The sequence below is a fragment of the Sinocyclocheilus rhinocerous genome, unplaced genomic scaffold (assembly GCF_001515625.1).
Source record: "Sinocyclocheilus rhinocerous isolate Xijiao unplaced genomic scaffold, SAMN03320098_v1.1 scaffold1493, whole genome shotgun sequence".
NCBI classification, from domain to species: Eukaryota; Metazoa; Chordata; class Actinopteri; order Cypriniformes; family Cyprinidae; genus Sinocyclocheilus; species Sinocyclocheilus rhinocerous.
The window spans coordinates 136,637-158,907 of record NW_015640467.1 but is presented as its reverse complement, the minus strand read 5'-3'; the positions used below and the strand labels follow the sequence as shown (position 1 = coordinate 158,907).

The following is a 22,271-nucleotide window of genomic DNA, read 5'->3' as shown; positions in this document are numbered from 1 at the left end:
CTTATTGCATTCAAGCTCAGCTGAGTATGTGTGTGTGAATGTTTTAATTCTTTTTGGGGTTTTTTCTTATGGCACATAGAGCAGCGGCGCCGCACCCCTCAGTGACACTGAGTCAGCAGTGTGTGTTTAACAGCTCATTTCAGCTGTGTGTTTGTGTTCAAGCATGCAGTGTTGCTTTAAATGTGCAATTTGGTTGGTATCAGACATTGCTATTTACAGAACGTGTCAAGTCAGTCATGTAGATGGTCAGTGATCAAGAACAACTGAGAGGCTCAAACCCAAAATGAGCATGAAAGAAAGACTCACTTATTTTATTGCATTATTTATTAATGTAAATACAGTTTTTCTCATTAGACCATTTTTTTTATGATGAAGTTTGTTAAAGCTCATTTAATTTGCTGTAAGTTCTAAACTATACTTACATCTGTTTTACAGATAACAGTTTAACAATTCTGTTAATGCCCATAGATAATATTTAGGATATTCTAGAATATTGTTTTAATGATCAAGAATGTAGATTCAAAATGATATGAATCTATAATTTAGGTGCTTACTTTGACATATTTAGCATTTTTATCACTTTTTTTGCCTTAATGTTCATGTTAAATGCTCAAATGCTCAGTGTGGTGTGACAAATTAATTATACGGAAGGGTGGTTATTCCATGTACTCTCTCAATTTATGTGAGTTTATTAAAACTGCATGTACGTATAATTATGCATCTACATAAATTGCAAGAAAATGTATTGCTCAGGAAAATATCTGTGTGCTGACTGGGTTTGTTATGTGTGTAAATTATAATTTTTTAAATTTTGAATTAGTGAAAGATGGTCTAATAAACTATTTGAAATGCTTGTTAGTTAACCTCTGTTCAGCCTGTTCACAGATCCTTGTTAACTCTTGAGTTTTGTGTATTTTCAGTTTTGGCAAAGCAATTTCCTGTGAAAGTGTTTCATGTCTTAAACTAAATTAACCACACTCTCATTTTCAGTGAGCGCAGTTTTTTTTTTTTAGTGCTCAGCAATTTTTTTAAATTTCCTTAATGTGCAATAGTGGTTAAAAGCAGACAAGTGTTGTACAGTGAACACTCAGTGAGTCATTCAGATGCATTTGGGCCGTTGTAGAGTATGTGGTCTTGGTTTTGATTTTACTTGGATTAATGAATTTGCATTCAGTCCTTTCTGACAGGGCGTCCCACAGGTCAGTGGCATCCACTGGAGAGCAAAGACGACATTCTTTAATTTCTAAAAACATTGGAAGTTTTCACAGTTTATTCAAGATTAGTTCCTAGTTATTTGCTTTTTGTGAAAGAGGAACTTGCATTGTGTGTGTGTGTGTGTGTGTGTGTGTTACCTTCCTGTGCATTTCCCAGAATACCCAGTGATGGCGTTCTTTATGAACAGCAACATGCTTATTAGTCAGCACTTTAATTCTTTTGTTTTAGATTAAATCATTTTGGTGTTTAATATATGTTTAATGTGCTGGTTGAATTTTTTGCACAGTTGTGCACATAGGAACATTTTCACATGAAATGAAAGAAGCTGTTCAGAAATGAATGGATGATGATGCTTTTGTTAGGGGCTGAAAAATGTGCTGAAATCGCGGAGTCATTTTGGCCACATGAATTTATAGCAGCACTCTCTTTGAAACCTGGATAATGCATTGTACTGTAATATTTTGATGCCCTATTATACACATTGTTTTCATTAGTAATTGTAACAGTTTTAATATTCATCTTCCTTACATTTACATTTGTGCATTTAGCAGACAATTTTATCCAAAGTGACTTGAACAAAAGCAATTCGTCACAGATCTATTATTATTATCTATATATAGTATATAACGGACAGAGGATCAGTGATTTGGCTTTAGACATGTTGGGGATTTTGAGGTCTTTTGCATTTATCTCAGAGTACAAGTTATTCCACTAGTTTGTTTTCAATGTTAAAACAGTCCAGGCATCTTTACAATGCTTTAAGAATAGAAAGAGAAGGCTACAAGTAGAGGTTTTGTTTTTACTGGCTAGTCTTAATTAGTGGTGTTGACTAGATCAAGTATCACTATTATTATTGCTTATTCCATATTTAGACTTAGTAATGCGATGTGTTTGTGCTCCAGACATGAATAATTCCTCAAAGCATGTGTCTTCTTGGCCAGTTAACTTGCATTAATCTCACAGATTTGCACTGAAGGAGGGACCCGATCCATAACTACGGACCTGAATAATTGACTTGGATCTGTAAGCGACCACCAAGCAATTACATAGCAACGCTCTGACCACCTCAACATCAAGCCACAGTGAGTTTTGTAAGAAACCTCTCACATTTTCTTCATAAATGTAAAAATCTAGTTTATTGATGACTAAATGCAATCTAGCTTTGAGAAGTACTTGAATAAATTAATTATGCATCCTTATGGGTAATGTGATTAATTTATACACAAGATGTTACTGTTTTTGGTAGCACAAAATAGCATATAAGTATATAAGTGGTTTCAGCTCTGTCTTCATGTAATGCATCAAATTCCTATTATTCGTTTGAAAGCACACAGATCAGCTCTGTGAGAAGATTTTAATGCATAAACTAGTCGAGGAACCAAACTGTTTATCGGCTTCATCGTGGCTGTAATTTAAGGACACCGATCTTTGATGTTATAGTGAGAGGACAGGGTGGGACTTGGGTCTGTTTTGATAGGTCAGAAAACAGGAGAGCGGTGGGGAGCAACACACGGCCTAACGCTGGCAACAAACAGGCCACGTTCAGTTCCGTTTCGAGCTGAAGAAAGACATGTATTAGTAATTAGGCAGCAGGACTGCTAGTATGTAGATAGATAGATAGATAGATAGATAGATAGATAGATAGATGATAGATAGATAGATAGATAGAATGACAGAGATAGGGAGAACAATAGGTAGACGGAGATAACAAAAGATACAGAGAAAAAAGATAGAATGACAGAACGGCAGAGAACAATTGATAGAACGATGGATAGAATGACAGATTGATAGAGAGATAGCAATAGATGAGAGAATGACAGACCGAGAGAACAATGCATATATTAATTGTTTAATTGTTGCATTTGTAAAAACATGAAAAAGTGTTCATTAACATAAATTCATGCAGTTTTGATGATACATTTTTGGTAATTTAACTAAATCTGAAATAAAATAAAACAAATAGTAAATGACAACCTTAAGCTTAAAAAACTAATAAATTTACTATAAGTTGAAGTGATTTTTTTTTTTAGTTTTTTACAAATTATTTTATGATTTTGAAGTTTTGTTAATAAACAAAGAAAAAAACAACAACTGAAGTGCCTCAGTTAGCAAGCATTTATTGAAAATATTGAAAACTATTAGCTATGAAAATCTTAAGAATTGAAGTATTTCTATACATATAAATAACTAAACAAATCACATAACAAAATTGCTAAAACAAACCAAATTTAAATAAAAATGGAAATAAAATTAAAATATGAAAACATAAAAATAAAAGCTAATTAAAAATATTATTAAATACAATAATAATATATAAATAATACTAAAAGAACACATACTTTTAGAGGTTTTAGAGGTTTGAGCATGAGCACTAGTAACAGTGATGCTTTACTAATCAAATGACACTAATAAGCTCCCAAACAGGTCTGATTTCAAAGTGGAAAAACCACAGACAGACTCTTGTGAAGAAGGCAATGCTCTGTAGATTCTGTCCTGATTTTCTGTCTTCATCGGTTCCGTTTTTATCCGGTGAAGGCCAGTCATTCTCTCTTACTGTTTTGTGTCTTGTAAGTGTATCTTGAGTGTTTGTTCTCAGTGTCCTCGTACAAACCTTGTGGGTGAGAGATGGTGATTAACCTCAGCGTGACGAGGACTGGTGATGATTTCTGCAGTCGTAGTCTAATTCACCCCAGCACGTCGCATGAACACACGCAGGCAGGCTAATTTCTCCTTTCATTTTTCCATCCATGACCCACTTCTGTTTAAGAGTGTGTGTTTGTGTGTGTCAGAGTATGCAAAGATATTTTTCTACATGCACACACACTTAAACACACATATGCATGGATGTCTTGCATTATACATGTGAAACATTTATGTTTTCCTCTTTCAGTGGTTTCCAAGCATAACAGATGACTTCTTCCCACAAAGCCACAGAAGATCCGGATGAAACCCAAGCTTCAGATGCGAGCCAGTTTGATCTGATAGGCCGTGTGTGTGTATGTGTGTGGAGAGCGAGGCTGGAGGGAGGAGTGTTTGAGTGCATGACAGCGGGAGAGATCAGAAGAGAGATTGTTCCAGTGCTGGAGGTGATCCTGCATGGACGCAGCGCCTGAACGTGCACGGGAAAACACACTTATTCGCATTTTATGACTGTTTGCTTTGGCTGCGTCTCTCTGGACCCTGTTCTGCCCTGCTGACCACATCTCTGGAGCGAAGCAGCTCTTCTGTGCTGGAATGAGGAAGCTCAGGATGGACAATCAGGTAATTCCCAGTTGGATAGTGCATCCGATAAGATATGATAAAAACTATTGCATGCATGTGACTACCGGGATGCTTGAAAGATGACTTTTGAGAAAGTGTTGCAGTTGTGCTGGTGTGCATTAGCAGGAATGTGAAGTCTGTCTGTCTGTCTGTCTGTCATCTATCTATCTATCTATCTATCTATCGTTTTGTCTATCATTCTGTCTGTCTATCTATCTATCTATCTATCTATCTATCTATCTACCTATCGATCTATCGATCTATCGATCTATCGATCTATCTATCGTTTTGTCTATCATTCTGTCTGTCTGTCGTTCTGTATATCCATCCATCCATCTTTCGTTCGTTTGTTCGTTCATTCTGTCTATCATTTCATCCATCCATCCATCCATCCATTTTTTTGTCTGTTGTTCTGTCTGTCTGTCATTCTATCTGTCGTTCTATCTTTCTGTTTTTCTCTTATATCTTTCTCTCTCTCTATCTCTCTGAGAGCAGCATGTGTGCTTGTGACGTTTAAGAGTTGTGGACGGACTGATTGTTGTGTTTTTGTGGAGTTTCTCTTGGTCTTGTGTTTTTTTTCCCCTCCAGCACTTACACTCATTCTCATGTCCTGAGCTCTTTCCCAGCATCATTTGCGTTCTGTCTCTCCTCGTCCCAGTTTTCTCTCCTACTCCTCCTGTCTTCTAGAGCGCTGACCTCCAGTATGTTGTTCAATGAGGTCACGGCTGTGGGTTTCCTCCTCGTTCGGGTTCCTTCTCTAAAGCTTCTCCTCATTATTTGGGCTGTTCATGTGTGATTTCCTGTATTAACGTCACTCTGAGTTATCTTACCAGTTTCGCGTGTACATTTTGGCATGTAAATCCAATAGTAGGAAATTCATGCTGGAGTGTTAACTGTTATGTTTGAAACTAAACAGTGCATGAATATTTAATGGCATAAGCATTAATGGTTTATTATTGGTTGTGTGTTGCTGACAAACACCTCTAGCATTGCGTTGAGTCACACTCTTCACCTTTGGCACTACAAAAGCACAACTAACTAGCTCTGAATCAGAGTTTCATCACCCAGAGCTAAAAGTGGCCTTTTACCCATGCGGTATTAAATAAAGACTTTATTCCAAGGTTAAGCAATCTATGAAAAGCCCTCAAACATACAGAACATGTTGGTTATGCATTAGTATTCAAGGAAATGGTTCGGTTTTGATTCCCCACACTTCAGTTTATTTATGATCAGCTGAGTTTCCTCCATTTGTTCACTGCAGGAGATCTATCAGCTTCACATGCGCTAGTGTGGTTTTTGTAGGACAACATGGTGTGATAATTTTAGCAACACTGGTCACCGGTGTCCTTAGTGCCTTTTCTCTTCATGTTGATAAATACTCACATGCACCTGTATTTTTCTGAAATGCATCCTCGCGTCTGGATGGTTTTGACAAAGTCTGTGTGGCTTTTGTAATAGCAGCAGGAGGTGTTTCACACTGAATTACTGGACGTAAAATGATGGTTGGTCACGTAGCTCTGTAAGAGGCTGTTCCCGAATGTGAAGTGATCAGAATTACGATTAAACTAATGAAGAAGTTCCACAGACTTAATTGAAGAAGGGACTTTAGTCAAATCTAGAGAGTTTACAACCATCCAATTTAGTAACCAATCAAAACACCTTAGCATCCACATTGCAACACCCACAACACCCTAGCATTGTGAAGCAAAAGTTTGGGGTGAGTAAGATTCTTTTTAAAATAAAATAAATACTTTTATTCATCAAAAATGCATTAATTGGCATTAAAGACATTTATAATGTTACAACAGATTTCTATTTCAAATAAATTCTGTTCTTTTGAATTTTCTATTCACCACAGAATTCTGAAAAATAAAATGTATGCGTTTTCACAGAAATATGAAGAAGCACAGCTGTTTTCAACATTGATAATAATCAGAAATGTTATTACTGATTTTACTGCATTTTTTTATCAAGAAATGCGGCCTTGGTGAGCAGACGAAACTTCTTTCCAGAAATTAATAAATGCTACCGACCCCAAACTTTTGAATGGTTCTGTATATTATTGGGCTGTTTAGTATTGTTCTTGTAAATCATGTCATTACTGCATTCGAATGAACGTTTGAACAATTCACTTTTATTCCCAATAAATGCAGTGTATGATTTATCTCTTTTCACAGTGATAAGCACCATTCATGATCTCTGTCACCACGGCTTTAGCAGGTGTGATATGGAAATAGAAAGCGCTTTTGTGCTTTTCTCAAGAGCCCAATCTCACTCTGAGCTCCAGGGAAAGAGTGCAGAAAAGACCACCAAAACTCGGTTTAATTGTCCGTTATCTGCGTTGTCATTCTTTTCTAATGGAGCGATGGCCGCCGAGAGACACAAAGAGAGTGAGAGACATGAAGGGACCAATGCTGGACCTGGTTGCTCCACTTCATTTTAACGGGTTATAAAAGTGGGACAGTCTGTTCCATGGAAGTTCTCCAATTAAAGTTTCTGGGGACCAATTCACTGGAAATATATCTATATTCACCCTGTCCTACATAGGAGGGGGGGCGGTGCGCTATGTATGTGAGAGAATGAAGTACAATACAACAGGAGGTGTGTGTAAAAGGGTTTCTTCTCACAAAAAAGGGAGCCAGCAAGCTGAATGGACGCTTGGACAAAACGCACGTGGAAAAAGAGCTGTATTTAGTTATTTCTGTCACCCAATAATGGTTCTATTGCACTACTGACTAACTCGCATGCATTCCTCTATGGTATAGTATTGTTTGACAGGCCTCGTCTTGTGTCCATTGTCCTCAAAGTCCGGTTTCCACACACACACACACACACACACACACACACACACACACATGGATGAAATTACTGACTGATATTTAAAATATGAAATATTAACGTGGTGTGTTTGTGTTTCCACTAGGCTACTGACTAGCTTAACCAGTGAGAAATCACTGTGTTTTTAGTGCCTGACCCCGACTAACTCCAGCCCTGTATCAGGAACTCAACTTGATTTTGACATCTCTGTATTATAGATGGAGTGAGCAATTGATTTGGAGAGTGTATGAAGGAGACCATCTGTGTCTCGCTGGCCTGATTCACTCTTGAATTGGCACCAGTGTAACCAGTCAAGTTTACTAACAGCCTGTTTTAAAGAGTCGATATGATATTAGTCTGAACGTCAGACGCCACATATAGTCTCTTTCTAAGCGTACGATGAAAACACTTGATCAAGATCAATCACTCTATCAATTTGATTGTTTTTTTAAACATCAAAGGGTTTTTATCAGTCCATCTGGAAAACAAAGTTGTGTTTACAAAGTACTGGGTTGATTCAACGGGTGCGTTTGAGGATGAATAGTCACTGGATTTACCAAAGTTTACCAGGTTAGTGGCATCAGATCTGGGAAAGATATTCAGAGTTTTGTTTAAAGCAGGTAAACCTGATCTCCATGTACAGATCTGTGCTTTTTGCTTGGCTATATCAGTGAAATAGACTTCATTTATCACTTATTTTGTGGTGTTTTCTGTATAACTGTTCACAGAAATTACTACAGCATAATTTACTTTTTCTTTTAACACCAGTCTATCCTTGAGGTAATCTATTTCAGATAAATCACACACTAAAAATTTACCTTTTCCTATGAGAACTAAGAATTCATGCATTTTCTGGCATTTCAAAGAATGAAGCATGTGCTGTTTTTATCATCTTCAAGCTGAATTTTAATACAGAGACATATAATGATAAATAAATTCCATAATATAAAAATCCAAAAATCTTTGTATTATCCAAAATCTACCTTATTATTTAGATACAATTATTTGGATAATTTTAGATTTATTTAATATAAACTAATTTTAATAATAATAATTTTAGATTCGTTTTTTAGATAATGTTAAACTTATTTGGATAATATGTTATCCAAAGATCCAAAACTAAATTATTAAAAATAATTAAGACATAGGAATGTAGAAATAAAAATAGTATTCCAACAATAATTGTAACTATTTCAGTATTTGCATTGGGTGAATGTGCACTTGATGAATCACAAAAGAGGTTGTGATTTTTAACGTAAATAACCACCTAAAGCTGTGAAGGGGTGAATCTGTCACCACGAGCCGTCGGTAATGAGGTGACGGAGATCTCTGGAGGTTTACGGGACAGTTTCTAAATGTGGACGTCACTGACGTCAGTGTCTCTTTACAGTATTTACTGTACAGATGATAGATATCTGGTGCATGTGCAGTTATGCTTTTTAAGGCATTTGTGAAAAAAGAAGAAGTGTGTAAAATTAAGGGGAGACATAAACATGGTGACTGAAAGATGATATAAATAAATCCAGTGAGTCAGTGTCCCTCTCGTGTGCAATTATACAACAATATAATCAGCAGAAATACAGCGGCTGATGCTTTACAATGCTACAGGTCAGTGACCCAAATCACACACTCAATGCAACCGATGCAATCTGTAAGTCAGGTTGATTTATTTGTATAGCACTTTTCACAAAACACTAAAGCTCTTCAATCACACATGCTCAGTGTTAAGAAATGTTCTCAAATATCCAGTATTTTTATTATGCTGTCTAAAGTTTTGGTGTGTTTGAATTCAAATTTAAGATTAAAAAATATCTGTTTTATCAGTGGGTTAAAGTTAATATGCATGACGCCACATACACGATTTTATCATGGCTGTGAGGTTGGAGCAATTGCAACTCTCATTATGAAATAAAGACAGATTGAAATATGTAATGGACATTATTTCATTAAAGTATCTAGGACTGTTTTTGCTTACTGGTCAGTGAATTTTAGTGAACAGGATTTAAAGGTGCTGTAATTTCTTTGACTGTACTAAAGCATAAAAATACCATAATATGTTTGCAGATATTTAGGAAACATGCTAAGGTCATATATGTGTTTCTGAAAAACAATGCTACAGCCAGTTATTGTACTTTGAAGTTTGCATTCCGTGTCAGAATGTCTGTTTTTGTTTTGGTCTGTGTGACTCAGCCCACTGCCAATTTACCCATTATAGTATTTCAACAGCCCGGGTTGCTAGTTGGTGGAAAACACAGCGACTACAGCCATAGAAGCCAGCAAACGAACTCCGTTAGAGATTGTGGATTCTACCCGACCTAAAAAGCCTCTGCATCCATCTAAAAACCTCTTAAAACACGGATAAATCAGCTCATCAACTTACAGTCGTTGCGTTATGCGTTATGTCTTTTCAGGCTCATAAATGGTTGGTGAAGGTTAACAGTAGCAAATTAAGAACAGTAAGATCATCTTGGAGATGCACATGGACGTCACCAGCACATAGAGATACACAGAGAACGACTAAATCGCACTGTAATTTAGCCCAAATTCAACTCTGTCTTCTGCAAATTGAATCCAGCCTGTGTGCCCTGGAGAAATGGCAGGAGTTTGTTATTTTTAGAAATAAATTGTGGAAAAAGTCCCACACAATGTCTTAGCTTGCAGATCTTTATTAAATGAAAGGTTTCTGAAGCCATTTGTGACTAAAATGTGCTGTTATTTATTCAATATATTTGCAGTGTTGTTACCAGGGTGTTGCTATGCATTTACCAAAGTGTTCTGAGTGGTTGCTAGTGTGTTACTAGGGTGTTTGAATGGTTAGTGCAGTGCCAGGGTGTTTCAGTGTGGTTGTTAGGGTGTTCTGAGTGGTTGTTAGTGTGTTGCTAGGGTGTTCTGGGTGGTTGTTAATGTGCTGCTAGGGAATTTTAGTGGTTGTTAGTAGGTTGCTATGGTGTTCTGAGTGGGTAGTGTGTTTCTAGGGTGTACTGAGTTGTTGTTAGTGTGTTGCTAGGGTGTTCTGAGTGGTTAGTGTGTTTCTAGGGTGTACTGAGTGGTTGTTAGTGTGTTGCTAGGGTGTTCTGAGTGGTTGTTAGTGTTGCTAAGGTGTTTGAGTAGTTAATGTGTTGCTAGGGTGTTCTAAGTTGTTGTTAGTGTGTTGCTATGGTGTTTGAATGGTTAGTGTGTTTCTGGGGTGTTTTGAGTTGTTGTTAGTGTGTTGCTAGGGTGTTTAAATGGTTAGATTTTCTGGTTTCTATATATGTGGCTTTATTCTGATTGTTTATAGATCTGGAATTTATTTTAACATCAGTAAAATGAAATGCTTTACTCCTCTAATGATTATTCTCTCATTCTTTTCTTCAGTCTGTCTCACATTAAGGTGGATGCCAATAAGCAGCATGACTCAATGCCATGACATCAACACTGCTTGCTGACACGGTGCAGCAAAGGATGCTGGGAAACACCAAGCGTTTTTTTGGCAGCGCCGAAGACAAAGAGGGCGAGGATGAGGAGGATGAGGAGGAGCGATTGAAGAGATTGAAACAAAATGGGATGATCAATATGGGAGACAAGGAACACCAGAACCGGACCGGACGCAAGACGGACGGATCCAAACCGGCGGCCGTTGTGATTGGATGGCAGAGAGGAGAGAGACAGCCCAGGGCCATTAACTCCGCCCAAAGAGGAATCCCACATTTGCCCAGTCAGCCGACTCTTTATCATCAGACAACCAATCAGCCGCTGTATCACCCGGTCTTGACCAGTCAGCAGGCCCGGCGGCGTCTCATGGAGCGGAGCATGACTACAGTCACACCTGTGGAAGACTCGCACCTCGCCGTGATTGTGTTCCGCATCGGCATACCTGACATCAAACAAACGGTCTGCCCATTTCTGTTCACACACATACTCACAATCTGTACTAGAGATTGGCCGATTATCATTTTGTCAAATTCTCTACTCGATAACTTACTTAATTACTAAAACCTAATTTTGCGTCCACAGATATTTGCGTTTACCAATATTGATTTCAAATCTATCAATAACAATAATATGCCATAATGGCATATTTATTATAAATATTCATAATTTTTACTTTATTTTTTATGATTTTTTAAATAATTGTCAAATAAATAAAAATAAAATAATTATTTAAAATATATATTTTATTATTATTATTATTATTCATAATTAATATTTTTGTTTGTATATTTGCAGTGTAATTTTTACTTTTTATTGTTTATTCAAATAAATAGAAATAAAATTATTATTATAAATGTACATAATTTATATTTCATTTTTATATTTTAAATAATAATTGTCAAATAAATAGAAATCAAATAATAATTTAATATTTGATTATATTATTATTCATAATTAAAGGGGTGGTTGATCAGCTTTTTGTAAAGGCTTGACTGTGTGGGTGCAGTGTAACGTGTTTTTTTTTTTTTTTAAACACATTATTTTCACATATTTTCCCTTTATTCTAGAATGCTGTTTCCGTTCTCCTAAAAACTGTCTGTCGAGTTCCTGGTTCTGTGAAGCCCCTCCCTCAGAAATACACAACCGGGCTCAGATTGGTTAGCTGGCCCAGTGTGTTGTGATTCGCTAACCGCCTATTACATGTTGTCCAGAAACGTCACGCCCCTCGTGTCTCCTTCCTTTAAAAGTTTCAGAAGAGATCTTAATAATGTCTCAGACTGTGCTCACATTTGCCAAAACACCAAAGTCTGTAATCAAAAGTCAGATATCTCTATGAATTCAAACGCTGCTGTTTCCTTTTCTTTATTAAGGTCTGATGTTCATGTGTCCTAACACACACACAGGGCCGGATTTACCTCTTTTTGTGACATAGGCAAAACACATTTTTGGGCCCCCCTTCCCAATTAATATAATAGGCCTAATATTACCACCCAAGCAAACAAAAATATTTCTTAATCAGTGGAAACCGTTACAGTGGCAGTGTAACGTGTTTTTTTTTTTTTTTAAACACATTATTTTCACATATTTTCCCTTTATTCTAGAATGCTGTTTCCGTTCTCCTAAAAACTGTCTGTCGAGTTCCTGGTTCTGTGAAGCCCCTCCCTCAGAAATACACAACCGGGCTCAGATTGGTTAGCTGGCCCAGTGTGTTGTGATTCGCTAACCGCCTATTACATGTTGTCCAGAAACGTCACACCCCTCTCACGTGTCTCCTTTAAAAGTTTCAGAAGAGATCTTAATAATGTCTCAGACTGTGCTCACATTTGCCAAAACACCAAAGTCTGTAATCAAAAGTCAGATATCTCTATGAATTCAAACGCTGCTGTTTCCTTTTCTTTATTAAGGTCTGATGTTCATGTGTCCTAACACACACACAGGGCCGGATTTACCTCTTTTTGTGACATAGGCAAAACACATTTTTGGGCCCCCCTTCCCAATTAATATAATAGGCCTAATATTACCACCCAAGCAAACAAAAATATTTCTTAATCAGTGGAAACCGTTACAGTGTTTTCTATCGCAATAAGCGCTTGCGTTGAATGTAGTTCTTAATTTGTTTGAGAACTGAGAAAGACCATTCCATTAATAGGCGCGGCGACGTGGCCACATAACCACTTCGGGAGTGCATTATTTCTCTAATCATTTTAACGCCCTTGAGACAAACCTTCCGTTGCAAATTCCAAAATGTCATTTTAGAGCTAATAACTGAGGCTTGAGCCATTGATATGCATGCTAACGCAGTTATTAATGCAGTCTAACGCTGTTATTAGAGAGAGAGAATGAAAGAGAGAGAGAGATTAAGTGCGTGTGAATACGTGCGTCTGTGCGTCTCTCAACAGTATTCAGCAGCAGCATCTACTAATAGCGAATCATTAAGTTGAACTGCTTCAAGAACCTCGCTACTGAGAAATGTCATGTATAGTTTTTCAGCTGCGAAACTATTTTATTGATAAATTCATGGGGCAGCCACAGCCGCAGCTCTGACAACAAGTTTCTGTTCGCAGCTCTGCGTGTGTGCGCGTGTGCGTGTCTGTACTGTGTGTGCGTCTGTGAGAGGAGAAAAGTGTGATTTCTGTACTTAAAAAAGGTTGAAGACATGGAAATAGTTTGTCATTTTTGTTTGTTATATTTATTTCCTCAATGTCTTCTGGGGTTTTGGTTCTTTTACTGTTGTAGATATCCCATAGTATAACAAAAATATTATATATCTCTTCATTGTGTTTGGGCCCCCCCTGGACGAGCGAGCATAGGCACGTGCCTAGAATGCCTATGCGTAAATCCAGCCCTGCATACACACACACACACACACACACACACACACACACACTGTACAACAGTAAATGTTTCTAATGGAAGCTTCAAAGTAACACACACACTTTAATATACTCTGGATCTGTTGTGTCTCCCAAGGTTACTGTGGGAGGGATCGAGACATTAGAAGAAAATTAAAAAAGAAATTAATTCTGGGGGAGAAAAGGGGAACATGGGAATCCGTAATGAAAGAATATTTACTGCGTTTGATTATTATTGTGTGTGTGACGCTATTCTGGGGAAATTTTAAATAAACACACACACTGAGCTGGAGTTGTGTGGGAGCTCTGACCTGATTTAATGTCAAAATCGCTCTCATCTAAACTCATCTCAACTCCTGACTCAGTTAGCAGCTCACTTTAGCACACTCCATCGCGGCACATTAACAATCCCCAGATAAAGCTACATATTACTGAAGTTTGGTGTTGGATTTTAATATGCAGGATGGTTTATGGTTTACAGTATGTCAGATGACTGTTTTAAAGCTGTTGAAAGAGCTTGTAAAAGTGATTGATTACGTTCCAAAGCAGACAACACAGAAATATTCAACAGGTGTCATTAATTATCAATAGAATCTTTGACATGTTGTTGTTCGCCACAGAAAATGGTTGCAACATATTGCAAATATATTTACAAAAATGGGTTTCAGCGTCATTTTAATATAACATTAAATATTATAATATTTAATATTTATATTGTAATGCATGTTTTTAATCACAGAACATGTAGCATATTGCAAATATGTTTACAGTAATGGGTTTCAGTGTCATTTTAATATGAATTATTATAGTATTTAATATTCATTAATATGAATAATATAATAATATAAATAATAATGAATATTTCTTTTTAGTATCAATGATATTTTATTATAGTTTTTGTTAATATTTTGAATATTGTATTTTCTTATATTACAGTAAAGTTTCTGTTTTCACTTGAATTTGAGCTAGTTTTATTAATTTTGTTGTTTTTGTCAATTTTATTATTTATTTTTTTTTGTAAAAATAATAAATAATAAATTTGTTTTTTTTTTACTAAATATTTATATATTTTATAATTTAAATATTTAATTTTATAGATTTTGTTTTTTAATTGTTGTTTTACTTCAAATGAATGAAAATAAGAAATGTTGCCTTGGCAACTAGCTGAATTAAAAGAAGTTTAAGTGTTTCATATATTATTTAATTTCAGTTAACGTTTATTTGAAAAAAAAAAAAAAAGGATTTATATATTTTTTTTTTTACATATATACAGGTTGCACATTTCTGCTTGCAAACCCTCCAGAATGTATTTACACTGTAAAAACATTACTGTAAACACAATTTTAGTATGAGTTATGAGTCAAAATGATGCTCTGTGGTGAGCGACGGCACATCAATAAAGCAGAAAGTTGTTTTGAACTTTAAATCCAGTTCAATCTGTTGTTCTCACGAACCTGTTTTCTCTCTCGCCGTCTGTAGAAGTGTTTGCGGTTTGATCCCGATTCAAGTGTTTGGAGTGCGAAGCAGCAGATTATTTGTTCTCTCAGCGAGTCGTTGTGGGACGTTTACAATTACGGCCTCTTCCAGCCAGCTGGAGACGGACGAGATGCCAAGTTCCTGGAGGAGGAGCGCTTGCTTCGAGAGTTCAGCCAGTCCCTGGAGAAGGGAGTGCCCTACCTGGAGGTGCTATGGAGGATATGAGATCACAGGCTCACTAACACTAGACAACATCACCTAGAATGCTCCTAAAAGAGCTTGAACATTCCCACCATTATTGACCTATAAAAAAAAATAATACAGGTTGTTTAACACTTGTTGAGCCTTTAGGGGCAAGTTGTCACAATAGGAACCTGCTGAGAAGAATCGCAGGTAACACTTTACCATTAGGTTTCATTTGCTAACATTAATTACAGTAACTGTATTAGTTAACATGATCTAGCAATAACAAATACTTCTAAAGCATTTATTAATCCTAGTTGATGTTAATTTGAACATTTACTAATAAATTAATCAAATCAAAAGTTGTATCTCTTAATATTTTATTATATTTGTATATTTTATATATCTGTTACTGTTAATATTGTACTGTTAATACTGAATAGTTACTATTAAATAAATAAAATATGTAAAAAATATTTTTAAAATAAATATTTTTATTAACCAATTTTAAGATTAATTCATTTTAGGTTAATATTATTTAATGCATTGACATAAAATATTGGGACCTTATTGTGAAGTGTTACCGTATACCTTTATGAAAAATTATAAAATGTAAAAAAAAACAAAAAAAAAACTTATTTTTGTTTAAAATGTGAAACTATTTTTAATGGCATTTCAGCACAGTTTAAACATTAAAACAGTGACAGTATAAACTAAAAATTATGAAACTGCAATAATGAACTAAACTATCATGTATTTCAGTTTTATTCTAATTTAAGTTTTAAATTGTTTAATTACACATAGTATATTTATAAGTTTACCTAAGATGTATTAGTAAGAAGTTAAACTGTTTTATTTGTTTGTTTTTCCTGTGTATATTTTTATTTATTTATTTTATGTGGCTTCAAAGTTGAACAGTGCTTTAGCCTAATTTTAAAATCTCCAGATATGGTGCATCTCTCTCTTTTGTAGTTTGAATCAAACAGTCTGTATTAAATCTCTCATTTATGTGTTATTTTTTCAGACCTTGTCAATTGACATAGCTTTAACCAGTTTCTCTGTACTCCCTCTTCTCTTCCTGCTGTCTTTAATTTACAGTTCAGATATAAGACGCGGGTCTACAAACAGACAAACCTGGATGAGAAACAACTAGCGAAGCTGCACACCAAGGTAAATACAAGACAAAATAAGTATAGCTACCAAAACAGATCGTATATGATTGTAGAAACAGTCTTTTGTGGAAAGCTGGATGTGTTGTATACAGTAGGAAGGAGGTGAAGCTTCTGTGTGTGTCTCCCTCTGCAGGCCAATCTGAAGAAGTTTCTGGATTATGTTTATGCTGGAGCGGCGGAGAAGTTGAGTAAAGCTCTGGAGAAAGGACTGGACCCCAACTACCATGACACTGAGAGCGGAGGTGAGACTGTGAAGGGTCTTGAATCCCGTGAGAGTCTCCAGGTAGTACTTTTGCCTAGACAAACTTAGTTGCAGCAAATATGCCAGTGTGAAAAAGTGCAACCATTTTATTTTGGTAATCAGCATGAACTGGGTTATTATCATAAACTAAAACTATAAAAATTTCGTTACTTGAAACACTTGTTTACATAAGGTAACATGAACAAACAAGGTTAAGGATAATTTCAGCTATTACTAATACATTATTATAAAAACGGAGAGTTCCGGTCCTTGATTCTGATTGGCTGAGCCACGTTCGAAGCTGTTGTAAATTACACTACAAACGCACACCTCTGTTTACTTCTGTGTGTTGCTCGGCAACCACTTTGTTGGAACCACAACTGTTTCTGAGGAACTACATTGTTTGGTGGAAGAATACTGTTTTTATTTGTATCATTACACTTTATTTGCTCTGTTTTATTTTGTGAAACCTTACTACGTATATGGAATAACCATTTTATAAAAGCAATAAGCCCCGTGAAGCCGTGGTTTACAGTGAATTTATAACAGCTAAGGGGGTTTTAGGCACTCTGCTTCGCATCTATCCGTTTTATTATAAAGCAATAAGCTTTGTAGTAGTTTGTAGAGTAATTGACAACAGCTTCGAACGTGGCTCAGCCAATCAGAATCAAGGACCGGAACTATCCGTTTTATAATAAAGCAATAAGCCCCAAGAAGCCGTGGTTTACAGTGAATTTATAACAGCTAACTCCGCTTCGCGTCGTACCTAACAACGCCCCTTAGCTGTTATAAATTCACTGTAAACCACGGCTTATTGGGGCTTATTGCTTTATTATCTAATAGGACCTTGTTGTAAGGTGTTACCCTTCGAAATAAAATAAACATTAGCTGAAATAAAATATTTGTAAAAAAAAAATTTTTTTTTAACTTATTTTATTTCAGCTAGCTGCCAATGCGACATTTCTCATTTTCATTTATTTAAGTTAAAACACTAAAATAACTAAAAATAAATAAAGTAAAAATAAATTGAAAAATGTTTTTAATAAATAATTATTTTCAGTTTTCACTTTCATTCTTAGTAATTTTGTTTTCTTCAGTAATGTTTTTGTCATTATTATTATTATTATTATTATTATATCTATATAGCATATTTTAAGATACAAATATAATAAAAATGACAAAAAAATACAACAAAATTACTAAAACTTTAAAAAAAATTTTTTAATGAAAACAGAAAATATAAAAATAAAATCTAATTTAATAATATAATATCACATCAGTGATACTAAAATAACACTGGCCTGGATGTTAGATCTGTTTATTATGTTTAAACCATTAATAAAATATAAATCCTCATTTTTATTTTATTTTTAATTCTAGACCTGTTTTTTAATCTAGTGATATTATGTAGTAGATGTAGATTGAATGAATAATATTCCTTTGACATTTTCAGTTCAGATGAGCGTCATTGTGTTGCCAACATTTCCCTGTCAGAATCGTCTCATTTCATTGACCTTAGACTCAAAGCTCATTATGTTCATTATGAGTCTATTCTTGTGCCGTTTCATTTAAAGGAAGCTTTTTAATTGATGTGACGTTCAGCGCACTAATTGCAGCGGCGTTCTGGAATAAGCAGGAGTTCAGAATCTCGCTCACAGGCACTATGATGTCATAGGGCCGTCACAGTAACGCTGCAGCTCATTGGTCAGTTGTAATCGAAAGGATCCTTTCTGATTTGTGGTTGCAACCTTAGATAGTTAACCATTTGGGTATGAATGCTAACTTTATGAACATTAACTGTATATTTAGTGAGCTGGACGCTACACTGTAAGACAAAATCAGCAGAAAAAAGGATGAGGAAATGACCAAATTATTGCGTAATTCAAAATGCGGGTAAAACCCCTGCGTGGAATCAACCCAGAATTTTTTTTTTTTTTTTTTTTCATATTAACACAGTACATATTTTTACAGTGTATGGGGTCAGGTCACATTTATTTATATAGCACATTATACAATTAAGATTGTTTCAAAGCAGCTTCACTTTAGCAACAAAACAGGAAAATAACAGTATATGTTATAAAAATTCTTCAATTATGAAAACAGGTTCAATTCAGCTATAAAGTATCTCTACAGAGTACAATTTACTAGCAATTTCTAAATGAAAATAGTTCCTACACTACAGTTTTTTGAGTGTGTGTGCTATTTTACTGTTTAGTGTTTTGCATGTTTCTCTTAAATAAAGCTGTTCTTCTGTAGCTGTAGTGACAGTATCTCTTTTCATCTGTTTCTCAGAGACTCCTCTGACTCTGGCGGTTCAGGGGAATCTGAGCGTGGAAGGGATTCGTGTTCTGGTGCTGAACGGAGCTCATGTGGATTTCAGATCCATAGACGGACTCACACCCCTCCATAAAGCAGTCAGAGCTCATAACCAATCTACACTCATGGTACAAACACATGCAGTTCATTCACAGCATGAGTGCATTTAAAGGCATAGTTCACCCAAAAAAGAAAATTAGCTGAAAACGTACTCAGGCATTTGTTTCTTCATGGGAACAGATTTGGAGAAATGTAGCATTACTCACCAATGGATGCTCTGCAGTGAATGGGTGCCGTCAGAATGAGAGTCCAAACAGCTGATAAAAACATCACAATAATCCACACCACTCCAGTCCATTAATTATAAGTCATTAAATATGAGTCCTCTATCCATAATATTTATTTCTCCAGTGAATAAGTTGTCTGAATCAGGAGAGAAATATGCAAAGATCAAACACTGTTTACAAGCAAAACAGTCCAAAATATGTGTAGATTTTGATGTGAGAGGAAAACAGGACATTGACTTTTTCAATGGATCCAAAGCATGGATTATGGACTCATATTTTGGCATGAAGTGATGATTTTAAGTTAAAAATGCCTTAATAATGGATTTGTTTCTACAAACACGCAGCTTTTCACTTCATAAAATGTTAACGGATGGACTGGAGTGGTGTGGATTACTTGTGATGTTTTTATCGGCTGTTTGGACTCTCATTCTGATGGCACCCATTCACTGCAGAGCATCCATTGCTGAGCAAATGCTACATTTCTCCAAATCTGTTGGCATGAAGAAACAAACTCATTTTGGATGGCCTGAGGATGAGTACATTTTTAGCAAATTTGTATTTTTGGGTGAACTATTTCTTTGAGATGCACTAAGTATAGCCTTTTCTATATTAAACTAAGTTTTTTTTTTTTTTTTTGAGATCATGATCATGTGCAGCTAAATACTTTATCTCCATAACGTTTCATTTACAGGTTAAATTGATGGTGACAACTGCAAAATATCGATTAGTGCATCTTTAATGGGGTTTGTTTATAATTCATAACATCCCATTTTACAGGCGCTGCTGTCTTTGGGAGCTTCTCCAGATTATCGAGACCGCTGTGGACTGACGCCGCTATACCACTCGGTGCTGACAGGGGGCGAAACGTCCTGCTGTGAGACTCTGCTGTACTACAGAGCACGGCTGGGCATCAGAGACGAGAACGGCTGGGACGAGTCACACCAGGTGTGTTTACCGTCTTAAACACAAGAGAATTATATATATATGTCAAAGCCTGTGTGTATATGTGTGCATCATGCATGTGTCTGCTTCAGTGTTTTTTCGTTTATATTCACATCATTCTCTAATTTTTTAATTTATCATTTTATTTATGATAAAATATGTGTTTTGCTACATTAGACAACTTTGGATTTCTTTAATTGTTTGAGTTTTTAAAAATTTTATTTGAATAACATGCCAGTCTCTTGTGCTCTTCGCCTTCTTGTTTCTAAACACCTGTGCATATTTATGCATGTTTCATCCTGGTCATTACTGTGTCTGTATTCGTAAGCAGCTAGACACTTTTCATCCTCTGTTGAAGATATTTTTCCATCAGATATTAGATGGTGGGATCTTTACCTTTAACCTCATTAAAAGCTACTTAATGGGTAGGAATCTGATAATGGGTTGCAATGCTAAATGCAAACAGTAAAATGCAGCTACACATGAATGAAGTTAATTAGACTTGTCAGTTGTTTAAAATAGAGGAGAAATGCTTCTTGCTATATTTTGTTGTCGACATGCAACTGATCAAACTCTACTGTACTTGCAATAAACTCAGCACAGTACAAAAAAGATTTATAGTTGTTGTTGTTTAGAAAAACTATTAAATAGAGGTGTTATTGTTTACTAATACTATTAGAAATCATTGAAATTAAGCTGGAATAAAATAAAAGATGAATATCAGATGAAAATCTGAGAAAATTAGAAATGTTGATTTGGCAACTAACTGAAATGATATTTATTCATTTTTTTATTTTAATTAATTATTAACTGTTTGATAAATGTATGCATTTATTTATTGACTTATTTTTGAAATTAGACAGCACTGCATTCTGTGTGTTTTTAAAGTGTTATAAACACATTTTGATTTCATGTGCTTGAATTTGAAATAAATGTTTAAGTACTGAAATTACTACAATTAAAGCTGAAATAAAATTCATTAAAACTATTTAGATATATTTAAAGAATTATAAAAATGATAAGTGATAAATTATTAAAAATGATAAAAAAGATAAATAATATAATTATAATTAAATAATATAAAAAATATAAATTAATTACTAAAATGACTAAAAACTAAAGCTGAAATAAAATTAATTAAAACTAAATTTATGTGCTAAATTATAATAGCACATAATAAAATGACTAAAACTTAAATGATCAGAATTCAAGATTGTTGTACATATTGCCTAATGTAAAATCCTGAAGCAGAATCATGTCAGAACCTTAAGCAGATGTTTTTCTCCAGTACACTTATTACAGTTCATGTTCCCCTGGAGCAACCTGCAGTTTAGAGCTTTGCTTTAAGGCACAGCAGTGATAGCGCATGGCTAGAGACCTTCCAGCATATCAGCCCTGAGATATAACCACTACACCACACCACCGACATCAGCAAACCCACTGTGGGCGGACTGAGTCTGAAACGACATGAATCCGACAGCCCAATCACAGTACAGTACATAAATGTCTTCAACAAATGGAGAACAACGTCTAGGTGCTTCTGAATCATGTCCATAGTCCTCCACTGTCTGTCTCTCTCTCTCTCTCCATAGATCAGACATGAAGAGGCGTTTGGAGAAGTTGAAGTTCACAGGTACTCATCTCTCATCTCTCATTTCACTCATCGTCTTCTGCTGTCTGTCTGTTGCCTGATGCTAAACAGAACTTTCTCTTTTTAATTCTCTCTTCTTTTCTTTTTCTGCACATTTTAGAGTGGCCTTTTATTGTGGCCAGCCTAAGGCACACCTGTGCAATAATCATGCTGTCTAATCAGCATCTTGATATGCCACACCTGTGAGATGGATGGATTATCTCGGCAAAGGAGAAGTGCTCACTAACACAGATTTAGACAGATTTGTGAACAATATTTGAGAAATAGGCCTTTTGTGTACATAGAAAAAAGTCTTAGATCTTTGAGTTCAGCTCATGAAAAATGGGGGCAAAAACAAAAGTGTTGCGTTTATAATTTTGTTCAGTGTAGATGGCTTGCGTGCTACAAATAATGAATGGACTTGAAAACGTTAAATATTATTTCCAAGCATTTATACCGTAAATA

At 35.5% G+C, this 22,271-nt stretch overlaps 1 protein-coding gene across 1 annotated transcript in view; it reads left to right on the top strand.

Annotated features, from left to right (window-relative positions):
• The first annotated feature begins 4,227 nt into the window (after positions 1 to 4,227).
• LOC107753062 (SH3 and multiple ankyrin repeat domains protein 1-like) overlaps positions 4,228 to 22,271 on the top strand; it is a 50,624-nt gene continuing 32,580 nt past the window's right edge. The window contains exons 1-7 of the mRNA XM_016569165.1: positions 4,228 to 4,476; positions 10,651 to 11,166; positions 15,039 to 15,242; positions 16,317 to 16,388; positions 16,524 to 16,632; positions 18,924 to 19,075; positions 20,012 to 20,179. Of these exons, the coding sequence (XP_016424651.1) occupies positions 10,699 to 11,166; positions 15,039 to 15,242; positions 16,317 to 16,388; positions 16,524 to 16,632; positions 18,924 to 19,075; positions 20,012 to 20,179 (1,173 nt within the window). The 5' untranslated portion in view covers positions 4,228 to 4,476; positions 10,651 to 10,698. The remainder of the gene's footprint in view (positions 4,477 to 10,650; positions 11,167 to 15,038; positions 15,243 to 16,316; positions 16,389 to 16,523; positions 16,633 to 18,923; positions 19,076 to 20,011; positions 20,180 to 22,271) is intronic.